Source organism: Pieris napi, chromosome 5, assembly GCF_905475465.1.
Source record: "Pieris napi chromosome 5, ilPieNapi1.2, whole genome shotgun sequence".
NCBI classification, from domain to species: Eukaryota; Metazoa; Arthropoda; class Insecta; order Lepidoptera; family Pieridae; genus Pieris; species Pieris napi.
The window spans coordinates 6,402,146-6,419,953 of NC_062238.1; the positions used below are offsets into that span (position 1 = coordinate 6,402,146).

General features: G+C 32.1%; 2 protein-coding genes across 6 annotated transcripts in view; both read right to left on the reverse strand.

Moving 5' to 3' along the window:
• Positions 1 to 21: 21 nt before the first annotated feature.
• Positions 22 to 10,367, reverse strand: LOC125049618 (synaptogyrin). Its single transcript, XM_047649007.1, has 5 exons — positions 10,075 to 10,367; positions 7,907 to 8,144; positions 4,276 to 4,412; positions 3,034 to 3,208; positions 22 to 2,120 (listed from the first exon to the last, which is right to left on the reverse strand). The coding sequence occupies exons 1-5, from the start codon at positions 10,174 to 10,176 to the stop codon at positions 2,089 to 2,091; spliced, it is 684 nt and encodes a 227-aa protein (XP_047504963.1). The 5' UTR covers positions 10,177 to 10,367; the 3' UTR covers positions 22 to 2,088.
• A 2,336-nt stretch (positions 10,368 to 12,703) lies between these two features.
• The window catches only part of LOC125049676 (caskin-1), a 222,988-nt gene continuing 217,883 nt past the window's right edge, over positions 12,704 to 17,808 (reverse strand). For 4 of the 5 annotated variants that reach the window (XM_047649084.1, XM_047649080.1, XM_047649082.1 and 1 more), the window contains 5 exons: positions 17,099 to 17,206; positions 16,344 to 16,487; positions 15,486 to 15,611; positions 14,587 to 15,165; positions 12,704 to 14,193 (listed from right to left, as the gene is read on the reverse strand). In XM_047649084.1, the coding sequence (XP_047505040.1) occupies positions 13,897 to 14,193; positions 14,587 to 15,165; positions 15,486 to 15,611; positions 16,344 to 16,487; positions 17,099 to 17,206 (1,254 nt within the window). In that variant the 3' untranslated portion in view covers positions 12,704 to 13,896. The remainder of the gene's footprint in view (positions 14,194 to 14,586; positions 15,166 to 15,485; positions 15,612 to 16,343; positions 16,488 to 17,098; positions 17,207 to 17,808) is intronic. The other variant, XM_047649081.1, reaches the window with a different exon arrangement.

Consider the following 17,808-nt stretch of genomic DNA (forward strand, 5'->3'; position numbering starts at 1 on the left):
TGTTAGTAAAAAAAACAACAATTTTCACAATACCTATATTCTTCAATTTACATTTACAACAGATACACAATAAGGCTAAACATAGAAACATAATTTTTACCATCAAAATTGTGATAAATTTTATTGTGCGTTACACAAAAATTATGCCAATAGCAGCAAGATCAGCTGTGAAAAGTAGAAATTATATTTCTAAGTTTACAATCTAATAAAAATAATTTCTTTAGCTATCTTCCCCTTACTGTAGTAGGTTTTGGAAAATTTGATACTCGCTACAAAACTGTCAAAAGAGGTTTATTTTAACTAACTTAAACCTGTTTGTATGAAAGTGACAAAAGCAAAGTTGCTAGTCATTTTTTGTTACAGACACTGAATAGCTTTCGCGTAAATTAAGTACAATCAGTAGTAAATATTTTTTTTTTAGTGAGAATTCTTTTTAGACTTGAGAGAAGTTTTTACATATTAAATTATACAATTTGAGTCTAAATAATAAGGATGTCGTAATTTTTAATTATTTATGAATTTGTGAAATAATATCCAACTCTCTTAGTTAAAATCAAATACCTAATATATTATCTAATCTAACAATGTCTAAAGCACAGATCTTTAAATAAACAATACAAAGGCGACAAGCACAATTTCTATTTTAATAATACTGAATAAATAGCTATCTATCTATGCAACATCTTACATATTTTTCTATTAACAAGTCTCAGAAGCTTTATTAAAGATATTTTTTCTCGTGGTAACATTTCGAAAATACAATTTAATATAATGCCATTTAGTGAATATTATTTTATACATTTAACACAAAAATATGATCAAATGGATAAGCATTTTAATATATTTTACTTTACTAAAAAACTAATAACTGTGCAAGCTATGGAAGTGAAAAACTCTATAAACATTTATACACTTTCAACATACAAACAATATACATATCAAGATAAAACCAGAATAAAAATATCTGGTTGTACACGAAATGTTTCTACTAGAACGCTAAAACATCAAGCCTTACACATATAGGCCAGTATTTACTGTCCTTATATTAAGATGGCAACATTATTTCTATATGAATGATTCAAAACAGCTTTGTACCTTACTTAGACCACACTTATAGTTCTACTTACATGATACAATATTGCATTAATTTAGTACAATACTAACATTTACTTATTTTATCATAGATATTAAAACTTTAGTTTAATAGTATAGATGTTATAGTTGTCAATAGCCCATACAATTGGACATTGATTTATGTTTGTAACAGACAAAAGGATTATTGTATGTGTATATAATATGTATAACTGATTACAAGGTAATATTTTAATGATCTTGTATTCTTAAAAAACCAACCTTTCTCTTATCATCACTGCATAACATATTGATATATAGAGTACATTAGTTCAGCGCAACAAGACTGCTTTAGTTAAATTATCTTTAAAATAAATGTACATAGACTAGAGATTAATACTTCGCGTCCATTAATTTAAATTTGACTTCTAGTATATTTGGTATTAGAATAAAGCAAACCACTCAGAACTAAGATCCTGTATTTAGACAAAAAACAATATTTTTTTCTATTTATAGGATCTTACAACGGATGCAACTATGGCACTACATTGAATAAAGTTTTTATTTACATATAGATCTTATAGTACAACGGTGTAAAGGGAATATTGTCAAATATACATATACCTAATAGGTACAAAAATCAATAAGTTAATAAAATTCTTTCAATATATGTTAAAAAAAATCAATACCTAAGTGTTAAAAAATAAATTTTTTGCCAGTTACAAAACTTTCATTTGAATCTTGAATTTTCTTGTCACTTTTAAAGCTGTCAATGTGACGTTTTATATTTGTAAGGTTAAATTCAATATGTTGATTGTGTTATACTCGCAATAATTAAAAGATAAACAATTTTAAAAATTCGTAAAACATACTTTGGTATGAAATAAATCTATAATTAAACTAAGTATTGCATAATAAATATCATCAAACTTAATAAAAAAATAAAGATTTTAGTTTGACTATATCTTTTGAGATCTTTTTACTGTCTCCGAGCAAAACAAACAGATTTGAAGGATCTTAGTAGGTTGGGGCTGTGTACTCGACGTTACCTGAAAACAATAAGTAGTTCATCAACATTATCCCAGAATTTTGATGTTCTACCCTCACAACTAGTATGGGACATTTAAAAAAAGAACGTACTCCTTTCTGAAAGACAACATAAACAAATTGCATGATCATGGACTTAGTTGTCTTTTATATCCAACTCGGAGGCTCGTTTCCCCCGACCTCCTGTTTTATTAAAAGCCACCAGATGGCTTCGTTTTATAACATTTCGTTTGGTGATCCCGCTTTTCTGTTGAAATTTGCTATAAACCTCACGGAGCCCGAGACCTTTCCAACGAATGCAAAACCGTGGAAATCGGTTCGTGCGTTCTGGAGTTATAGCGTCAGGAAGGAAAACCCGACTTATTTTTATATAGTAGATATAATTAGTATGTAATGCCTATATATTGTAATGCCTATTGTTATAGGCATTACCAAATGTCGGGGACTGTGGGCGGAGCCTATGATTTTCCTGCAACTTGATCAAAATGGTAATGAGTTTTCGCATTACGATTGCGATGGTGTTTGTGACAAACCTACACGTTGGAATATTATATTAACTTAGAACCACTGTTGTTTGATATGTGACATTTTGGATTAGGACACATGTCGAAAGTACCAGTCAGCTCTTGTGCCGGTCTTTTTGTTTTCAGATCCTAATCATACTATCTTTCGTTTTTAAGAAATACGAAAATATGCAAATCGCAAACCTAACAACTAAAAACATTTGTTAAGCCCCTATTTGTTTTTCAATTTAATCCAGGAATAAGTTGTTTGGGTGCTGTACTCGGGATACAAGAAGTAAGTAATTAATATTTTTATTGAAATTAAAGGTTAGGTTAGATTAAATAACCTTTTTTTTCTTCATATAACCTCATGTTATATTCTTTACTTGATAAGAGATGAAACATTACTTACCAGACTGTTGCTGCGAGAATGGGGGGTCGCTATATGGGGGCTGGGGGTCAGGCGCGCCCGGGTAAGCTGGGAATCCTCCCGGGCTACCCACAGTGCCTTCTACCTCGTAGGCCGGAGCAAACGCCGCTTCAGCACCCATTCGGAACCGTTGGAACGCGAAGAAAGCACATGCCACCTGAAATTTATGATAATTGGAAACTATCCATCTGTATCGCCAAAGATACCGGTCAATAAGTGTCAGTGTAAACTTAAGTTATGATTTTACGAAAGTAATACAATGAAAACAAAATAAATATTAAGTTCGTTACACAGTGCCTTGATATATTTTTCTTATTTTACACAAAATAAATTTCTGAACGGACGCATAAATATTTGACAACCAATATAAATGTCAATCCTTCTACATGACAGACATTTTTTAAATCTAAAATACGCAACTATCAGACAGACAACCTAACCAATTTGTTAAAGACACTGGAAGGAGTTAGCGTTTAAGATACAGGCTAGGCCTAGTTTAATCGCTAGTGCACATAGAATTATTTTAGGTACGAGGTTGAACAAAATTAATATTGAAAACACAACGATTCGTTGCATATTGTGTTTATAACCTTTAGAATGTAAGTACCAAATGTTTTTCGTCAAATAAAGTGATTTTTATTTATTTTATTTTTATTTTTTTTATCCGAATATTGTGGATATATCTTATTGATTCGAAACATTTATTTAAATACGTTTTTTCAATTTGAGAGGAGACTTTGCCGTATGAACATTTAATGTTTGACATTTACGAAACCCATGAACATGTATTGGATTTCTTTTTCTGTTATTCCAGACGGAGACAAATACAACAAATTATAAACCATCATAAACCGTTCTTGAGTTATAACTTATAAGTGGTCAATGAAACCCATGTTTTATATATTAGGATATCGATCATGGAGCGGAGTGAATAATTTACCCTTGACTTTCTAATGAAAGGGCCAATGACGTTTATTAAACTATAATCATTATATAGAACAGAAAATCAAATTATACATACCTAGCAGGTAAAAAATGTTAAACTTTTATAGATTACGATAATAGTCAGTATATGAACAAATGAGTAAACCAAAAGTACTTAAGTATATTCCGAACAAAAAATATAATTTCAAATACCGTTTAACCACAACTAAAATGACTATTACTTTCAATTCAAGTATGACATATCTTAAGTTGTAATTTGATTTGTACAAAAAATCATACCCAAGCAAAAATGGAGAAGAAACAGAAAGCTATAGCGCCTTGCATGTTGTTAGCGGTGCCCATGGGCGGGAATTCCGTCTTGCCCCAGGCGTTAGACAAGTAGCAGAAACCCACGAAGTACAGGAAAGCCCAGAACCCTGAAAATTGCAAAAGAGAAATAAAAATCTTCAAAATCATTTCAAACTCTATGTTTAACATTATTACAATAAAAAAATAATATTATATTAAAATGGAATACATCAACAAATTTGTATGGGCCTTTGTACAATTACTTCCTTCCATACTCGGTTCCAGTTCGCGGTTTTTTTTCTAAATCTTTTTGTACAAGCCAAGGCTGAACATTCTGCTCTTGCAGGCTCTCATAGTTTAATAAGTGTTGTGATTACCTAAATCGTCAGAGTTACGCCCCGAGAGTATAGCCAGATGCAGGCACTCTCTTAAACATTACTGTATGATGTGCGCGTAATTGAAGTAACTAGTGACCGTATTTTGTGTGTGTAATTAGTGCATTTCTGCGCTTAATTTGAGTCTTTTTAGTTTAAACAAATTCCTCTTTAATTTATTTAAAAATAAACCCTTCAAGAGATCTACAGCGTTTTCTATCCGATTCCCTAGCTCATAACAATACTATTGAATTATTAGTATTACTTTCTTTGTTGTACGCGAGAAATATAGAGTGAAAATAACACCCTCTTTTATTTAAAGCATCCCGTTAAGCCAGGAACCGTACACTATAGTGTACGGTTCGAGACTATAGTCTCGCAGCATGCTTTCACTAGTGGTGATTGCATGGTACCATTGCTTATCATTTATTTATTCCATCATTAATAACACACACCAAGTCAAGTGAAGACTAGACTTAATGAAATAGTTTTCTAGTTCTATTTGTTATTAAAAAAAAACAGCGAATAAAATATACATATAATCTAAATCGAACGATCCGTTTCGTTTTCTTCTGATTGGTCATTTCTCGTCCAACCGGACACGCGATGAACAGTCTTTCCGTTTGGCCAACTATACGAATCGCGCCATCGTAGTCCAATAGTGTATATTTCAATTCAAGATATTAATTATCAAGGTATTCTTAAGTCTATTTAAACCGAAGACCGTGTTAAGACATGACACACACGTTCCGCCATGTAGTACGTACAAATCCTGTTAGCTTGAGCGGTACTGCGGAAAATCCTTAACATATTTATTATTTATGTGTGTTTCGGCTACAATACATTGTGTAACAGAATTCTTAACGTTTTATAAAACTATCTTGTAATACAAATATTCTTACATTTGAGAATCGTTTTAAGAAATATAATTTTTATCTCATAGAAGTAAAAAAATATCTTCAGTTTGTTAGTCAGGTCTGAGATGTCGTGGCAAAGAATTTAGATTTGTACAGTGTCTTATGCGTATAAAACATGGAATAACTTCACTTTTTTATTGTCTGAAGTTCCATAACTCCTTATTAAGGCACGGAATATATATATATATATCTATCTACATATCTAGCGTTAGGGGTTTTCAGGTAACCCAATAACAATAAGACGACTTCACCTTGCTTATCTCTTAATATTATTAAATGCTTTTAACCATAACTTTGGCATCGGATAAACCAATCAACAGAGGCTCTTAAAAGTACCCTATATTTTTAACGCTTAAGGTACATTAAGATAAGGAAGTATTATTTTCACAATGTTGTCAATGTTTACCGATCGTTACATTATCGCCTATTTGGCTTGAAGACCGATAAAGCCTAACTCGGTCAAGGTCAATTTGAAATGTCAGCCTGAAAATATGGGCCGTTAATACCTATGATGTTATACTTTTAAGATATATTTTCTCCCCCAATCAGAAATAAATATTTCTGCGGCTATTTCATGGTTTCTATTTATAGATCTACCAAATCAAACCTACCTCCATATACGTCTTGAGCGTATAACAAATGTATTAAAGAAAAGCTGTGTAAAAAGGCTTACTATAAAGTCAACGATTATCTAGTTGATAAAAGGGCCTGGGACTAGTGCTAGACAGGCTACTTCTAATTAATTTGCTGCGATATTTGTTTTAAAAATAAGTGTTGTTTGAGGATACTATTTTAAAAGAGTACCGAGAGTTTTTTACGCCGGCTTTTTCTCTCGGCCTACAAATTCAAATTTAATGACGTGGAATAACTGATACATGTATCTTATGTTCCATAATAAACATATTTTATTTTATTTTAATGATTTAAGACTGGTTTTTAATTACTTACTTAGTAATTAAAACAAAATCTGTATACCAGTCTCAAATTATAATCGAAACAGTTCTTCATTTGTGTTTAAACGAAATATTTTATACGCTAACTAGTTATTAATTAAATTACAATATACTTTCGATACTCAATGTTTTAAAGAAATTTTATTCGAACAATGTTTTACAAATAACTTTTTAGTTGTTTAACTAGGCGTCAGGACGTCCCTAACTAATAATACTTCATACGTTTTTGTCGTATAGGAGTAATAAGTCGCTTAAGTTTTAGTTTGTTTATACAGCTAAACCACACAAACAAAAATATTTGACCAAAATACTAAGATTAACAAAGGAATACATAAATTAATGATTGAAGTGGAACCGTGATTGTAATAAAATATACCAAGTAACAAGTAGGTAATCAGGACCAACGAGGACAAATGCGCGATTGTCAATTTGCTTCTTATGAATGGCGTGACCTTATTTACGTTTATTACCTGCCTGTAATGATCTAAATTAGGACACATTTGAAAAGGATTCTTAATTTGAAGTTTCCAATTTGCGCAACTACCAATCTGTGTATCACTTTTAGGTATATGCCCTGCAACTGTTGCTCTTACCTTCCGATTTCTGTATTTGTTTCATATTCATTTGTTTTTTCTAATAGGCAAGTAGGTGATCAGCTGTCTGTGCCAAACAAACGGCCTCGGCTTTTTGAACTCACGACGTTTTTCTTTACCGTACGAGCGAGTGTTATTGCGGAGATAGAAGTATCCATTGGTGCAAAGCCGGGGTTCGATGTTACGATATTTATAGTTTATAAATTAATATACACAAAGGTATATTGTACCTCTCAAATCATTTATTTAAATAGGTATATTTTACAGAACAAATTGCGTTTCTTGCACTTTAGTAGTAACGTTTGCTCACACGTAGGTAAAACTCCGTATATAACTCTTAGAGCTGAGATAAAATAAATACTAAAGAAAAATACATATATTATCATATCCTGCGAAGCGTGAAAAGGACTCTTCAAACAAAATAAAATACAGCTAAAGAAACAACGCGGGACAACCAACCGATAGGCGAGTTCATACATGCATTATGCAATACAAAATCAATGCCCATAGTAGATGAAACTTCTGTAGACAGAGTTTCGAATTTCTTTTCTCTTGGTGACGTAGAAATGCCTTTAAGTTACTTGTATAAAGGAAAGATAATCTTACGACCGCTAGATTGGCCAAAAATGTACTAAAACTACAAAGATTGCTATGAATTTGACATTTCTTCTGGAAAATTTTATTGTTGAAGAAGATTACAAGTCTATGTATTATATTAAATTATGTATTAAATTTACGTTAATCTTAATTTCGCGGTGAAAGCTTTAATAATTATTTGTACTCACCAGAGAAGCCCAGATCTGCAAGAACATAATGTTTCCTAGTTTTCACCGACGACATCTGCTCAAAGAGATATTCCCCAACGATGAAACCCACGCAAGCTATAAACGCTATAACTGATATGCCGACACCATAATTGCAGGCGTTAGTATCGTCGTTGTAGACACAGTACTCCTCGTTATCAGTCTTCTTGACGTACCAGCCCTTGTCTGATATACATCCCATTACAATCACGCTGAACAGCTGGAAAACAAAAATTATATAACAATTTTGCTTCTTTCTACTCGAACAAATACAGGTGTCCAAATGCTCCACATCGCGCATGTCCCTTGCCAAGCCGGGATCAAAATTTATAAATATTAGTTTTAGTGTATGGTAACGTACCTAAAGGTACGTTTTGGTACGCCTAAAAACCAAACACAATAATATTACAGTTTATTCAACTAGGATTTTATTTAAACGATTCAAAGAAGATATCAACCATCACTTATAAATCTGAGACGTTTCTGATCTCAAAAATTATTTTAATCGATTTTTGTAACGTAGAGTAGGTTATTTTATAGAAGAGCAAATTTTGTAATATGTATGTATACCTATCCCATGTTTCATCACACTTGTCTTTGTGACAAATGATTGTTTACATAATGAAAAAAATATTAATGAATATCACCTACATTTGTTCTGCTAAATTTTTGATAAACAAAACCTATTCTGGACCGAAATAAGGTAATAGAATTTTACTCAACATAGTCTGGTTTTGGGACAATAAGCCGAATATTGGCAAACGGTTTTTCGTTCGACTTTGAGAAAGGGTGGATTAGGTTTACCGCGGGTCAAAGGGCATTTCGTGACACGAGGTATGTATACGTTCTAATTTGGCGTTGAAATCACATTCAGCTTTCAAATCACGCAGAAATATTGTTCACGATTAAAAAATACGATTATTTCGGTTAGCTTCGGTTTTCTAGATTACTTTTAGCGCGAATTTATTAAATTATGAACATAACTGACTTATACCGTATATAAAATTTATTTTAAAGGTTACGTTACGTTTTTACTTTGGAAGTAGGGCAACTTGTTGCAGTTATATTAGTAATAAATATTGTATTACCAGAACCTGTTCATTGCCAAATCTATTTTTATGCATATTCATGGACAAAAGGTTAATTATTAATTGCACTATTATTTCAATTGTCATCACACTAGCTACACTCAATTGTATGGAAAAATAAAATGCATCTAATAATATCTAAATATAGATGCATTCTAGATACATTTCATCAAAATAAAATGCATATATGAGAAAGAATCTTAAATATTATTTTAAAGTACTTCAGTAAATTTTGCTAACAATACATAAATTTTCCAGCTCCATAAAATTTTTATACTGGAATATGTTAGCTGAAAAGAAGTCAATATTATATTTATACTTTTCCAGTAGTACATAAAAAACAACAGTTGATAACCCCAGCCCACGGGTGCTGCTAAAACATTTTGACAAATTAAATTTTGGCTAAGGATTTCTTATAGATAATAATATCATTCCTTAAAAAATATATTTTTCTTTTATTTAAATGAACTTCAATAATAGTAAGAATAATTTTGTCACTAAAAATTAATAAAAAAAGAAACAAAATATACCAGGATAAGACTTTTCAGTAGGTATATTGATACAAAGTGCATAATATAGATTTTGACATTTCATAGACTAAACTGTTTACAAATTAAGATTACATTTAAAACAATTTTCTCATTGTCTCTTTATTTTCTCTTCTTAGGAGTTAAGAGAATACTTCAGTTATTGAAAACTAATTAATGCATTAAAAACCTACTAGGTACTATAGATTACTAAAAAAAATCAAATGTATTAATATTATTTCTAAAATTTATAAAAATTAAAAAGTTAATTTTTAAGGAACATGGTTTAAATATTTTTCAGACAGAAATATCTAAACAAATTTTCAGGCAGGCCTTGAGCCAGGTTTTTATACCCCATGTAGAATGATTAGTAAAACTGCGTTGCGAATTATGTAGAAACTGGTGAAAACCTGAATAATATTAATATTTTTTTAAAGGGTTTGCAGATATAATTCCTTACACCAGTAAACTGTAAATCATACATATGTACCTACCTATGTATGATTTACAGGTGTACAATAAAGATATTACTTACCCAACATACCGCCCTGACGATCACTGTGGGCTTCTGAATAAATGCCTGTGGATCGAAAGCTCCACCAGCCTTACCGCCGCCGTAAGCACCAGAAGTATCCATTTTTACTATTCTAAAAAATCTGTCGTCTTGCACCCTCTTGTACTATGCAAGCCATATACGTCTCTGACCTCGCAAACTGAATCTTTATCTACCAATTCTTATCGATCGCGCAGCGCAGACTCGAAGGTGCAGTCAAATTCGCTGTTCGGACTTCGTGTTCGCACTTCGCTCGCAATCAGTAAAATTTGTACTCTTTGGTTTGACATATCTCTGTCCTCTGACATTTATCTGGGGTTACCTGAATACAAAATTATTATTTTCCAATTTTTGCGCAGAATTTTAAGACGAAAATTGTCATAGAGGAAACCTCGGCCAAGTAGAACACACGTTGAAACACTTGTTTTAACGCTAAAGAAAAAAGCTGTAAAAAACAAGATTTTTTGACGTTCAACTGAATGGAAGTTGATACAAACAAACATCGCCCTCTACTGGAAATTTTTCTAGTGGACTTCCCCAGTACCCGACAAAAAATGGAGGAGAAAACGCAAAGCTAGTTGCAGATGTCGCTATCATCGCTTGACCCATAACAATATGCTGTCAGTTTCCAGAAATTTTTACGTAAATCTTAGGTACAAGGTATACGATTTTTAAAAGGTGTCTTACCTTTTAAGATTTACTAAATACTGCTGAATAATGTATTCGACATGGACTGTTCCATAATTAAAAGTAGAATTGAAGACCCGGGGCGGTTCTTTAAAAGGAAGAAAGGCAGATCTTGTTACGAAGTAATCACATTGGATAGTAGTAGTTTCCTAAACTTCTTCAAACTACAACTCTCTTACTACTCAGTAAGAGTAATTTGAGAATGCTCATAACTTACGGTCACCTGTATCATATTACATTATTATAAAAATACTATGAATTTTTGATTTTATTCTATACTCTTGTTAGAAATTTATACATATTCATAAATACAATTGCACGAAAGTTTAAATGAATAATTATTAATTATTTTTATGAAGACCTTGAGCCTATTTTTCTTTGCTTCTTTAAAATTAGAGCACTATTGGCCTAGTAGCTAGAGTGTGCGTTTCTCAAACTTAAGGTCGTGCGTTCAAATCGTGGCTGTACATGATTAGATTTTTCTTTTTATGAGTGCATTTGATATGATTGCCGTATCGTGAAGGAAAAGATAGTAAGGTAACCAAAAAATCGACCACTTATATTTGAGTATATAAAGGTTGATCACTTACTTGCCTATTAAGAAAAATAAAAATAGGTAAAAAAACTTTTTAAGTTAAACGGTTTTATCACACGTCCATCGTTGTCGGTTGAACAACTGCCTAATTATAGTGTAACATTACAAAACAAACATTTTAATCAACGATTGTAGACAATTGACGTGCCCCACGGTTTTATTTTAGTCTAGTCTATGCATATGTTTATAATTCCCACGACTGTATCTATTTTATTATTTTTTGGTTTTTAGTACATTTATCTTAAACATTGCAATGTATGTTTAACATAAAACCGTTTAACTTAAAAAGTTTTTTTACCTATTTTTATTTTCTAGTTTTTAGTTTTTATTTCGCATTCTGTTTAATTCATTTAGTGCTTCATTATTGCACGGTTCCTTGCCCGTTAGTTTATATAAATAAATCAATTCTATAATATAAATATAATATATATTTAATTAATAAAATAGATACAGTTTTATATTTATTAATATAATGTTATATATAATGTTATATATTTATATATTATATAATATTTATTTATTTATTTTATTTATTTAGTTTATTGTATTGTCACCAAAATCCAAAGTGTATACAAAATTTCAGATTAATCGGTTGACAGGAAGAGGGTGAAATTTGAATTACTAAATTTGACCCAAGAATAAATAAAACAAACGGGGTGAGCTAAATATAAAACCGTTTAATAAGTGATCGTACTAACTATAATCGCAATTTTAATTCCAGTTTGAGCCCCCACAAAATTATTTTACGAATAGAAAAAAAACGCAAATTCATAGGTATTACAAATATTTATTAAAATAAGAATTCATTAATTATAAAAAAACAGCAGTTTTCGGTTTAATAAAAAGATAAATCAAGTTATATATTACATAATTTATAGCCGCCACCTGGAAATTAATTTTGACTAGTTCAAAAAACGAAAAGCCTTTACGTTACAAAATTGCCATAATATTTAGCACCTTCCTATTGAGGTGACGGCTTACTTGAGAATACATGTACAAAATGTCTAAATATTTTAGGTATCAAAGGATGTAGAAACACTGATTCTATTATATACATTATAAAGCTAATAAAAATATGATGCGCTACATTTCATTGCTAAAAGTTATGGCAATAAGACATTGAAGCAAATAAATTATATTTTTTTCATCACTTTAATGTTGTCTGTGACCTTATTGCTTCATTGTGTAATTACCATAGATAATAATTATCTTTCCAGTGTGTCTTTGCATATAAAATTACAATTGGTTATTTCTTTAGCTTAATTCTTAACTTTAGCGGTTATATACTATTTATTCAATGTTTAAAGTGAATGTTATAAAGAATAGTCATGGGTTTATAACTTTATTGGGTATAGTTATGGCCACTTAATATCACGTTTCATACCATAGAGATCATTTAGATATTGTTTTGCATGTAAAAAATATGAAAGTATGTTTATTAAGCAAAAGTATGGTGCATTTTTGAATGTATTGTACAGAGTAGATTTATTGGAATCGGAAAGATATAACTAATAAATTATATTATGAATGTAACATATGTCTATGATATCTAAACTATAAGAAGGATCATTATACATTCACTGTAGAAACACTACTTTTCACACTATATCTAAAGCTACCATTTTGTATAAATTCTAACTAATCACCTACGTAATATTAATTCTACAATTTTATTGTACATGGAAAACTAACTACTGGATATTATATTTATCTATGACATACTTTAAGTAAAATTATTTACAAAAATAGCCATTTCTGCTTCATCCAGATAACGCAATTAAAACAGATATTGCTTAAGTAAGGAACTACATACATAATTGTATAAATTAAATTTAAAGCCATATTGGATAAATTTGATAGCTTAGTATTTAAAAGTATTTTGATTACTAAAACAATATAGGGCTGATCATGGGCTTCAGACGTCACTTTTTGACAGTCTTGCCACTACCGCTAGACAAATTTATATGGGAATAACATTAGGTCACGCTTTGTCACGTGACCGTTTCCATACAAATTCGTCAGTAGGTCGCGACTGTCGTGTGTTGCTAATAGTAGACTAGCTTACTAGTTTCTATTGAGTAAACAGTTTTCACAGAGTATAAAATTTATCCAATATGACATTTAAGGTGCATGTTAAGAAATTGCATTAACAAAGATTATAACTACACTTCACATTTTTAAATCCTTGAAAGTTTTGATATGGTTACAATAATAAAATATTGTATGTCAACAGTTCAAGTCAAGTATTTCATAATATTTTTCCTTTGCTTATGAATGAAAGGCATAATTGCGAACAACGCAGTATTGTCCATATAAACAATGCTAACGATTTTAACACAAACACCCGTTATTAGGCAGTTCATTAATATTATCCATTCATAGTTTAAAGTAGGTTTTAACAGTTAATCCAATAACGTATTATTTAAACTGGGCCAAAACAATTTTCACATTACCTACAAAAAATAAGTACCAATAGTATCTTTGGAATTTGTTCTACATTATTCGAGATACTTGGCCAAATCTTAGGAATCAGTCAGGCCTTGTCGTTTCTCCTCTTCCAGCATGGCGTCAAGTTCGTCTGTAAGGTTTGCCAACATGTTTCCTATATCGTTGAGGACATCAACGGGTTCTGTACTCTTCTCTTCTTTTTCTATGTGTTGTTTATCTGTAGGTCTAGGAGGGAGCGTCGCCAAGCCCATACCCGTTCTTCCATAGTCCACGGTATGAGGTCTGCCAGCCATTTGACTTCGGTTTTGCTTAATCGTACCTGCGTTGTCATTGGCGAATGGAATGCTGTCCGATTCAGTACTCGAACTTGACTGTAAAGAATAAATATAACTGTGAAAAAAGATTTAAGTATGTAAAACAGTTATTTTTCATGTTTAAAAAAAACATTTAAGTCGTCGAGGTAGTGCATAGAACTTGTGAAAAATGTTTAATTGCACAAGCAAACAATTGCTTCATTATCATGCTTTACACAAAAGTTCATGGATTAGATATCCAGCCATATCGATTATTTTGAGTAGATTGAACAGGTAGTGATTGGGTTACTGTATGCAGCTTTCTCACTAGCTAGCAGTATAATCTACAAGCTCAGCACTAGATCAAGGAAGCAATAACCGAAGACTAAGTTAAATTAAAGCATTGAACTTTACGTTCAAATAACTCTCTACTTGATCAAATAAGGGAAACACATAAACAAAACATCTTACCTTAAAACTAGCATCGGAACCCGTTCTCATTTTGTCCTCTTCGTATCTCCGGGGTGGGGAAGAGGGGGCAGGTGGGGGCGGAAGTAGTCCTGTACTGTCCAACGAAACACTGAGCGAGTCTGAACTAGGATAAGCTGGCAAACTCAAGGGCAAGCTCTTCTCCGGATGAATTTCCACAGTGGTCTGCCCGAAGCGAGTAAAAGGCGCATACTGTGAGCTTTGACGCTTCGGTGGCTCCGGCGGAGGCTTTCTAGCCACGTGCGGACTCGCTCCATAAGCGACGCGCTGCAGTCGTGCCGAGTAAGCGATCTCATCATATGTGTAGTCAGGAGATTTATCTCTATACGCCGGAGTCGCTTGGATCTTAGCGACTGGACGAGGTCTCACCAACCCCCTAGGTCGGGGCAAAGTGCCTCCCCCTTCATAACTATCATTTGTTGGTGTTATATCTCCATCGTCGTACGAACGCCGCCATTGGCCTCCATAATAAAACCCGGCTTCAGGGGAGAATGTAGTGTGGGATGTTCTTTCTGATGGGTCTTCTAAACTCTCCAAAGACTTCCCGCGGGGATGGCGTATCTGTTATAATGAGAATTATAAGAAAGTGTTCGAATAAAAATTGGATAATGTAGAATCCTCAAAATTACGGCAAACGGTAGCGTTACCAATGTTACATCATGCTATCTCGCTCAAAATATTTACATATTATACTTTTATTAGATACACAATATATTAGAAATTGTATCGCATCATGCTGACCTGTTAAAATGTTAAGAGTAAGGATAAATAATAAATACGACACTACCGTGCAGGCTTAACCTAGGTCACACGAAAATTGAAAAGTGCACATAAAGCTAGGTGCCGGGGTGCGTCATTGGGTGCCAAAGGAAGTCTCATACCTGGATGGGGACCAAGTCAGTGGCACATAGGGACGTTTGTAGAGCGTCAAAGTTTAGATCGGGGGGTTTATGGTAACTTCTTGCGTGTCTCTCCCAATGCTGGTATTGCTCCCTCGGATATAAATCCTTTAGGTCCAATGTGCGGTTTGTGTTTGGAAAAGAAAATAAACAAAACATTCACATGCTGCTTTGGGCTAGTGGTATGGTGGATGCAGCGATGGGTGATACAGCCCTGCGATTTATTTAATACTTAATGAAATACAGACGGAGTAATTTTTTGTGATGTTTACCAGAATCTAAATGTTTTAGTCTGAAGTTCGATAGGTGTGTGTCAGACATTTACTTTTGTGGTATTTTTTGGAATATGATCGCAGGGCTGCAGAAATAGCGACGATGGCGATGGAAATATAGACATCTAAGGTCTCAGCAAAACGAAATTAATGTTTCAACGTAAGGGGAAAACCAAAACTGTTATATGGCAACACAAGCCACTATTGTGCTTGTATCCTAATATCCATAGATTGACGTCACTTTTACCATAGAGACATCTATTAAGCTAATCCTGCACATTTTAAATTAGCTAAATATATTTTAGTTTAAAATTAGTTGAAAGCTACTAAACACTTGTTTAGGCGATGTTAATAGAAAGTTAAAATTAAAAATATTAAATAATTGTTAATTAAGATATAGCATGATTATGAGAATGGTGTGTGAGTGAACTTAAAATAAAATCTTAAACTATAAATAGACTAATCTATTTAGGTTTGAAAAAATATAGACTGAAAATAATTATCTATGGCTAGACCTAGGACATGACTACAACATTAATTTGGCAACACTAATAGTTATAGTACTGACCTGTCCAGGTTGAAGCCTCGTGAAATCCAGGGACCCTTGGTTACTTATGCTTCGTTTTCCGGCTCTAATGTCTTTCACTCTCTTGATCGCTAAAAGTATTTTCTTTTGATGGCCGAGTCTTACTATGCCCATATCTTCTAAGTCCTGTAATAAAAAAATATAGTTGTTAAAAGAAGTTACTGTTTTGTGGGATGTATTTTAAGCGAAATATTTGTCTAACTCTAAACAACTAATCATTGAATTTAGGCATGTCAAAATGCAAACCTCATCTAAAGATTGCATAATTACCAAGTAGTTTACCTCATTGTTAAAAATAGTTTGTTATTGTTAAAACCTTTTGAAACATTATAACTTTAGTTTTATAAATTTTTAAAAAATCAAAATATGTATCTGTAAAAACGTGTCTAGTTGTAAGTTTGTTACATTCCAGGAAATAATGTACACTGGATATGTAGCACTATACATTTTTGTGAAACAAAATAAAGAATTTTTGAAATTGAAAAAATTGAATCATTCAATTAAATAAAATATTTTTTTGCTTTTCAGTTCAGCCCAAAATTTGTAGTTAAATTCATCCAATTTATTGTTATTATTGCAGTAAAATCCAAAAATTTTGGTTCATCTTTTATAGTATTTAAGACTAAACTCTTTATAGATTTTAAAAAGACACAAGGTTTGCCTGTAAAATACAGAATAGCGCTTTTCATCAGAAGATCGTTGTCATAAAACTGTTGTCTATAGGTAGTAGAACTAACCTCCCAAGCGAGCTGTGTGACGTCATGCACGGTGCGATATCCTTGCGCTACGAGAGCTGGGCCGTATTCTTCAAGTCGAAGGAGCCGAAGCCATTCTTCTAAAGAACCCTGGAAATTTTTAAATGATTTGAAGCCATTTTTACGTTGCATCTAAATAACGTTTTCAATACATAACAAGTATCCAAATGTATATAAGTAGAAGTCCAGCAACGCCACCATTTCTATATCTATTTTATATTATTTTTAAGGCAAGTAGGTGATCAGCTTTCAATACAAACAACTTAGTGTGTCGTCCATAATGAAACCCAAGATATAACTACCATACAAAGACACGGTTGAAGGAAGGATAATTTTTGCCATAAAATTGAAATGATTAAAGAAAAATCTTTCATAACATTTCCTTAGCATAACTATGGACTTTTTTGAATTCGTTTCTGCTTTGTGTTTCTTTAGATGAAAATTAAGATGACGGTTCTCTTGACAATTCGACTAATAGGTTATGTTGTTATTATATATTACTTTACTTAGGGTCTGTTTCACAATGTACGGATAAGTTCTACATAAGTTCCAAATTAGCTATTTATTACTTATTGGTAGGATAAACACAATTTTTACGTTTCACGACTGTCATATAGCGCTATTCGTCACATAAAGTCCATCATAAGCTATGAGTCCGATGAAGTGACAGATAGCACAATTTATCTTCCAAA

What these genes read in the sequence shown, in the direction of transcription:
- LOC125049618 (XM_047649007.1), bottom strand. Translation starts at nt 10,176, where the DNA reads ATGGATACTTCTGGTGCTTACGGCGGCGGTAAGGCTGGTGGAGCTTTC. An exon ending in TCGTCAGGGCGGTATGTTGG is followed by an intron (nt 8,145 to 10,074) that starts GTAAGTAATATC and finishes TTTGTTTTCCAG; the next exon opens with CTGTTCAGCGTGATTGTAAT. An exon ending in TGCAGATCTGGGCTTCTCTG is followed by an intron (nt 4,413 to 7,906) that starts GTGAGTACAAAT and finishes TGCAATTTTCAG; the next exon opens with GGTTCTGGGCTTTCCTGTAC.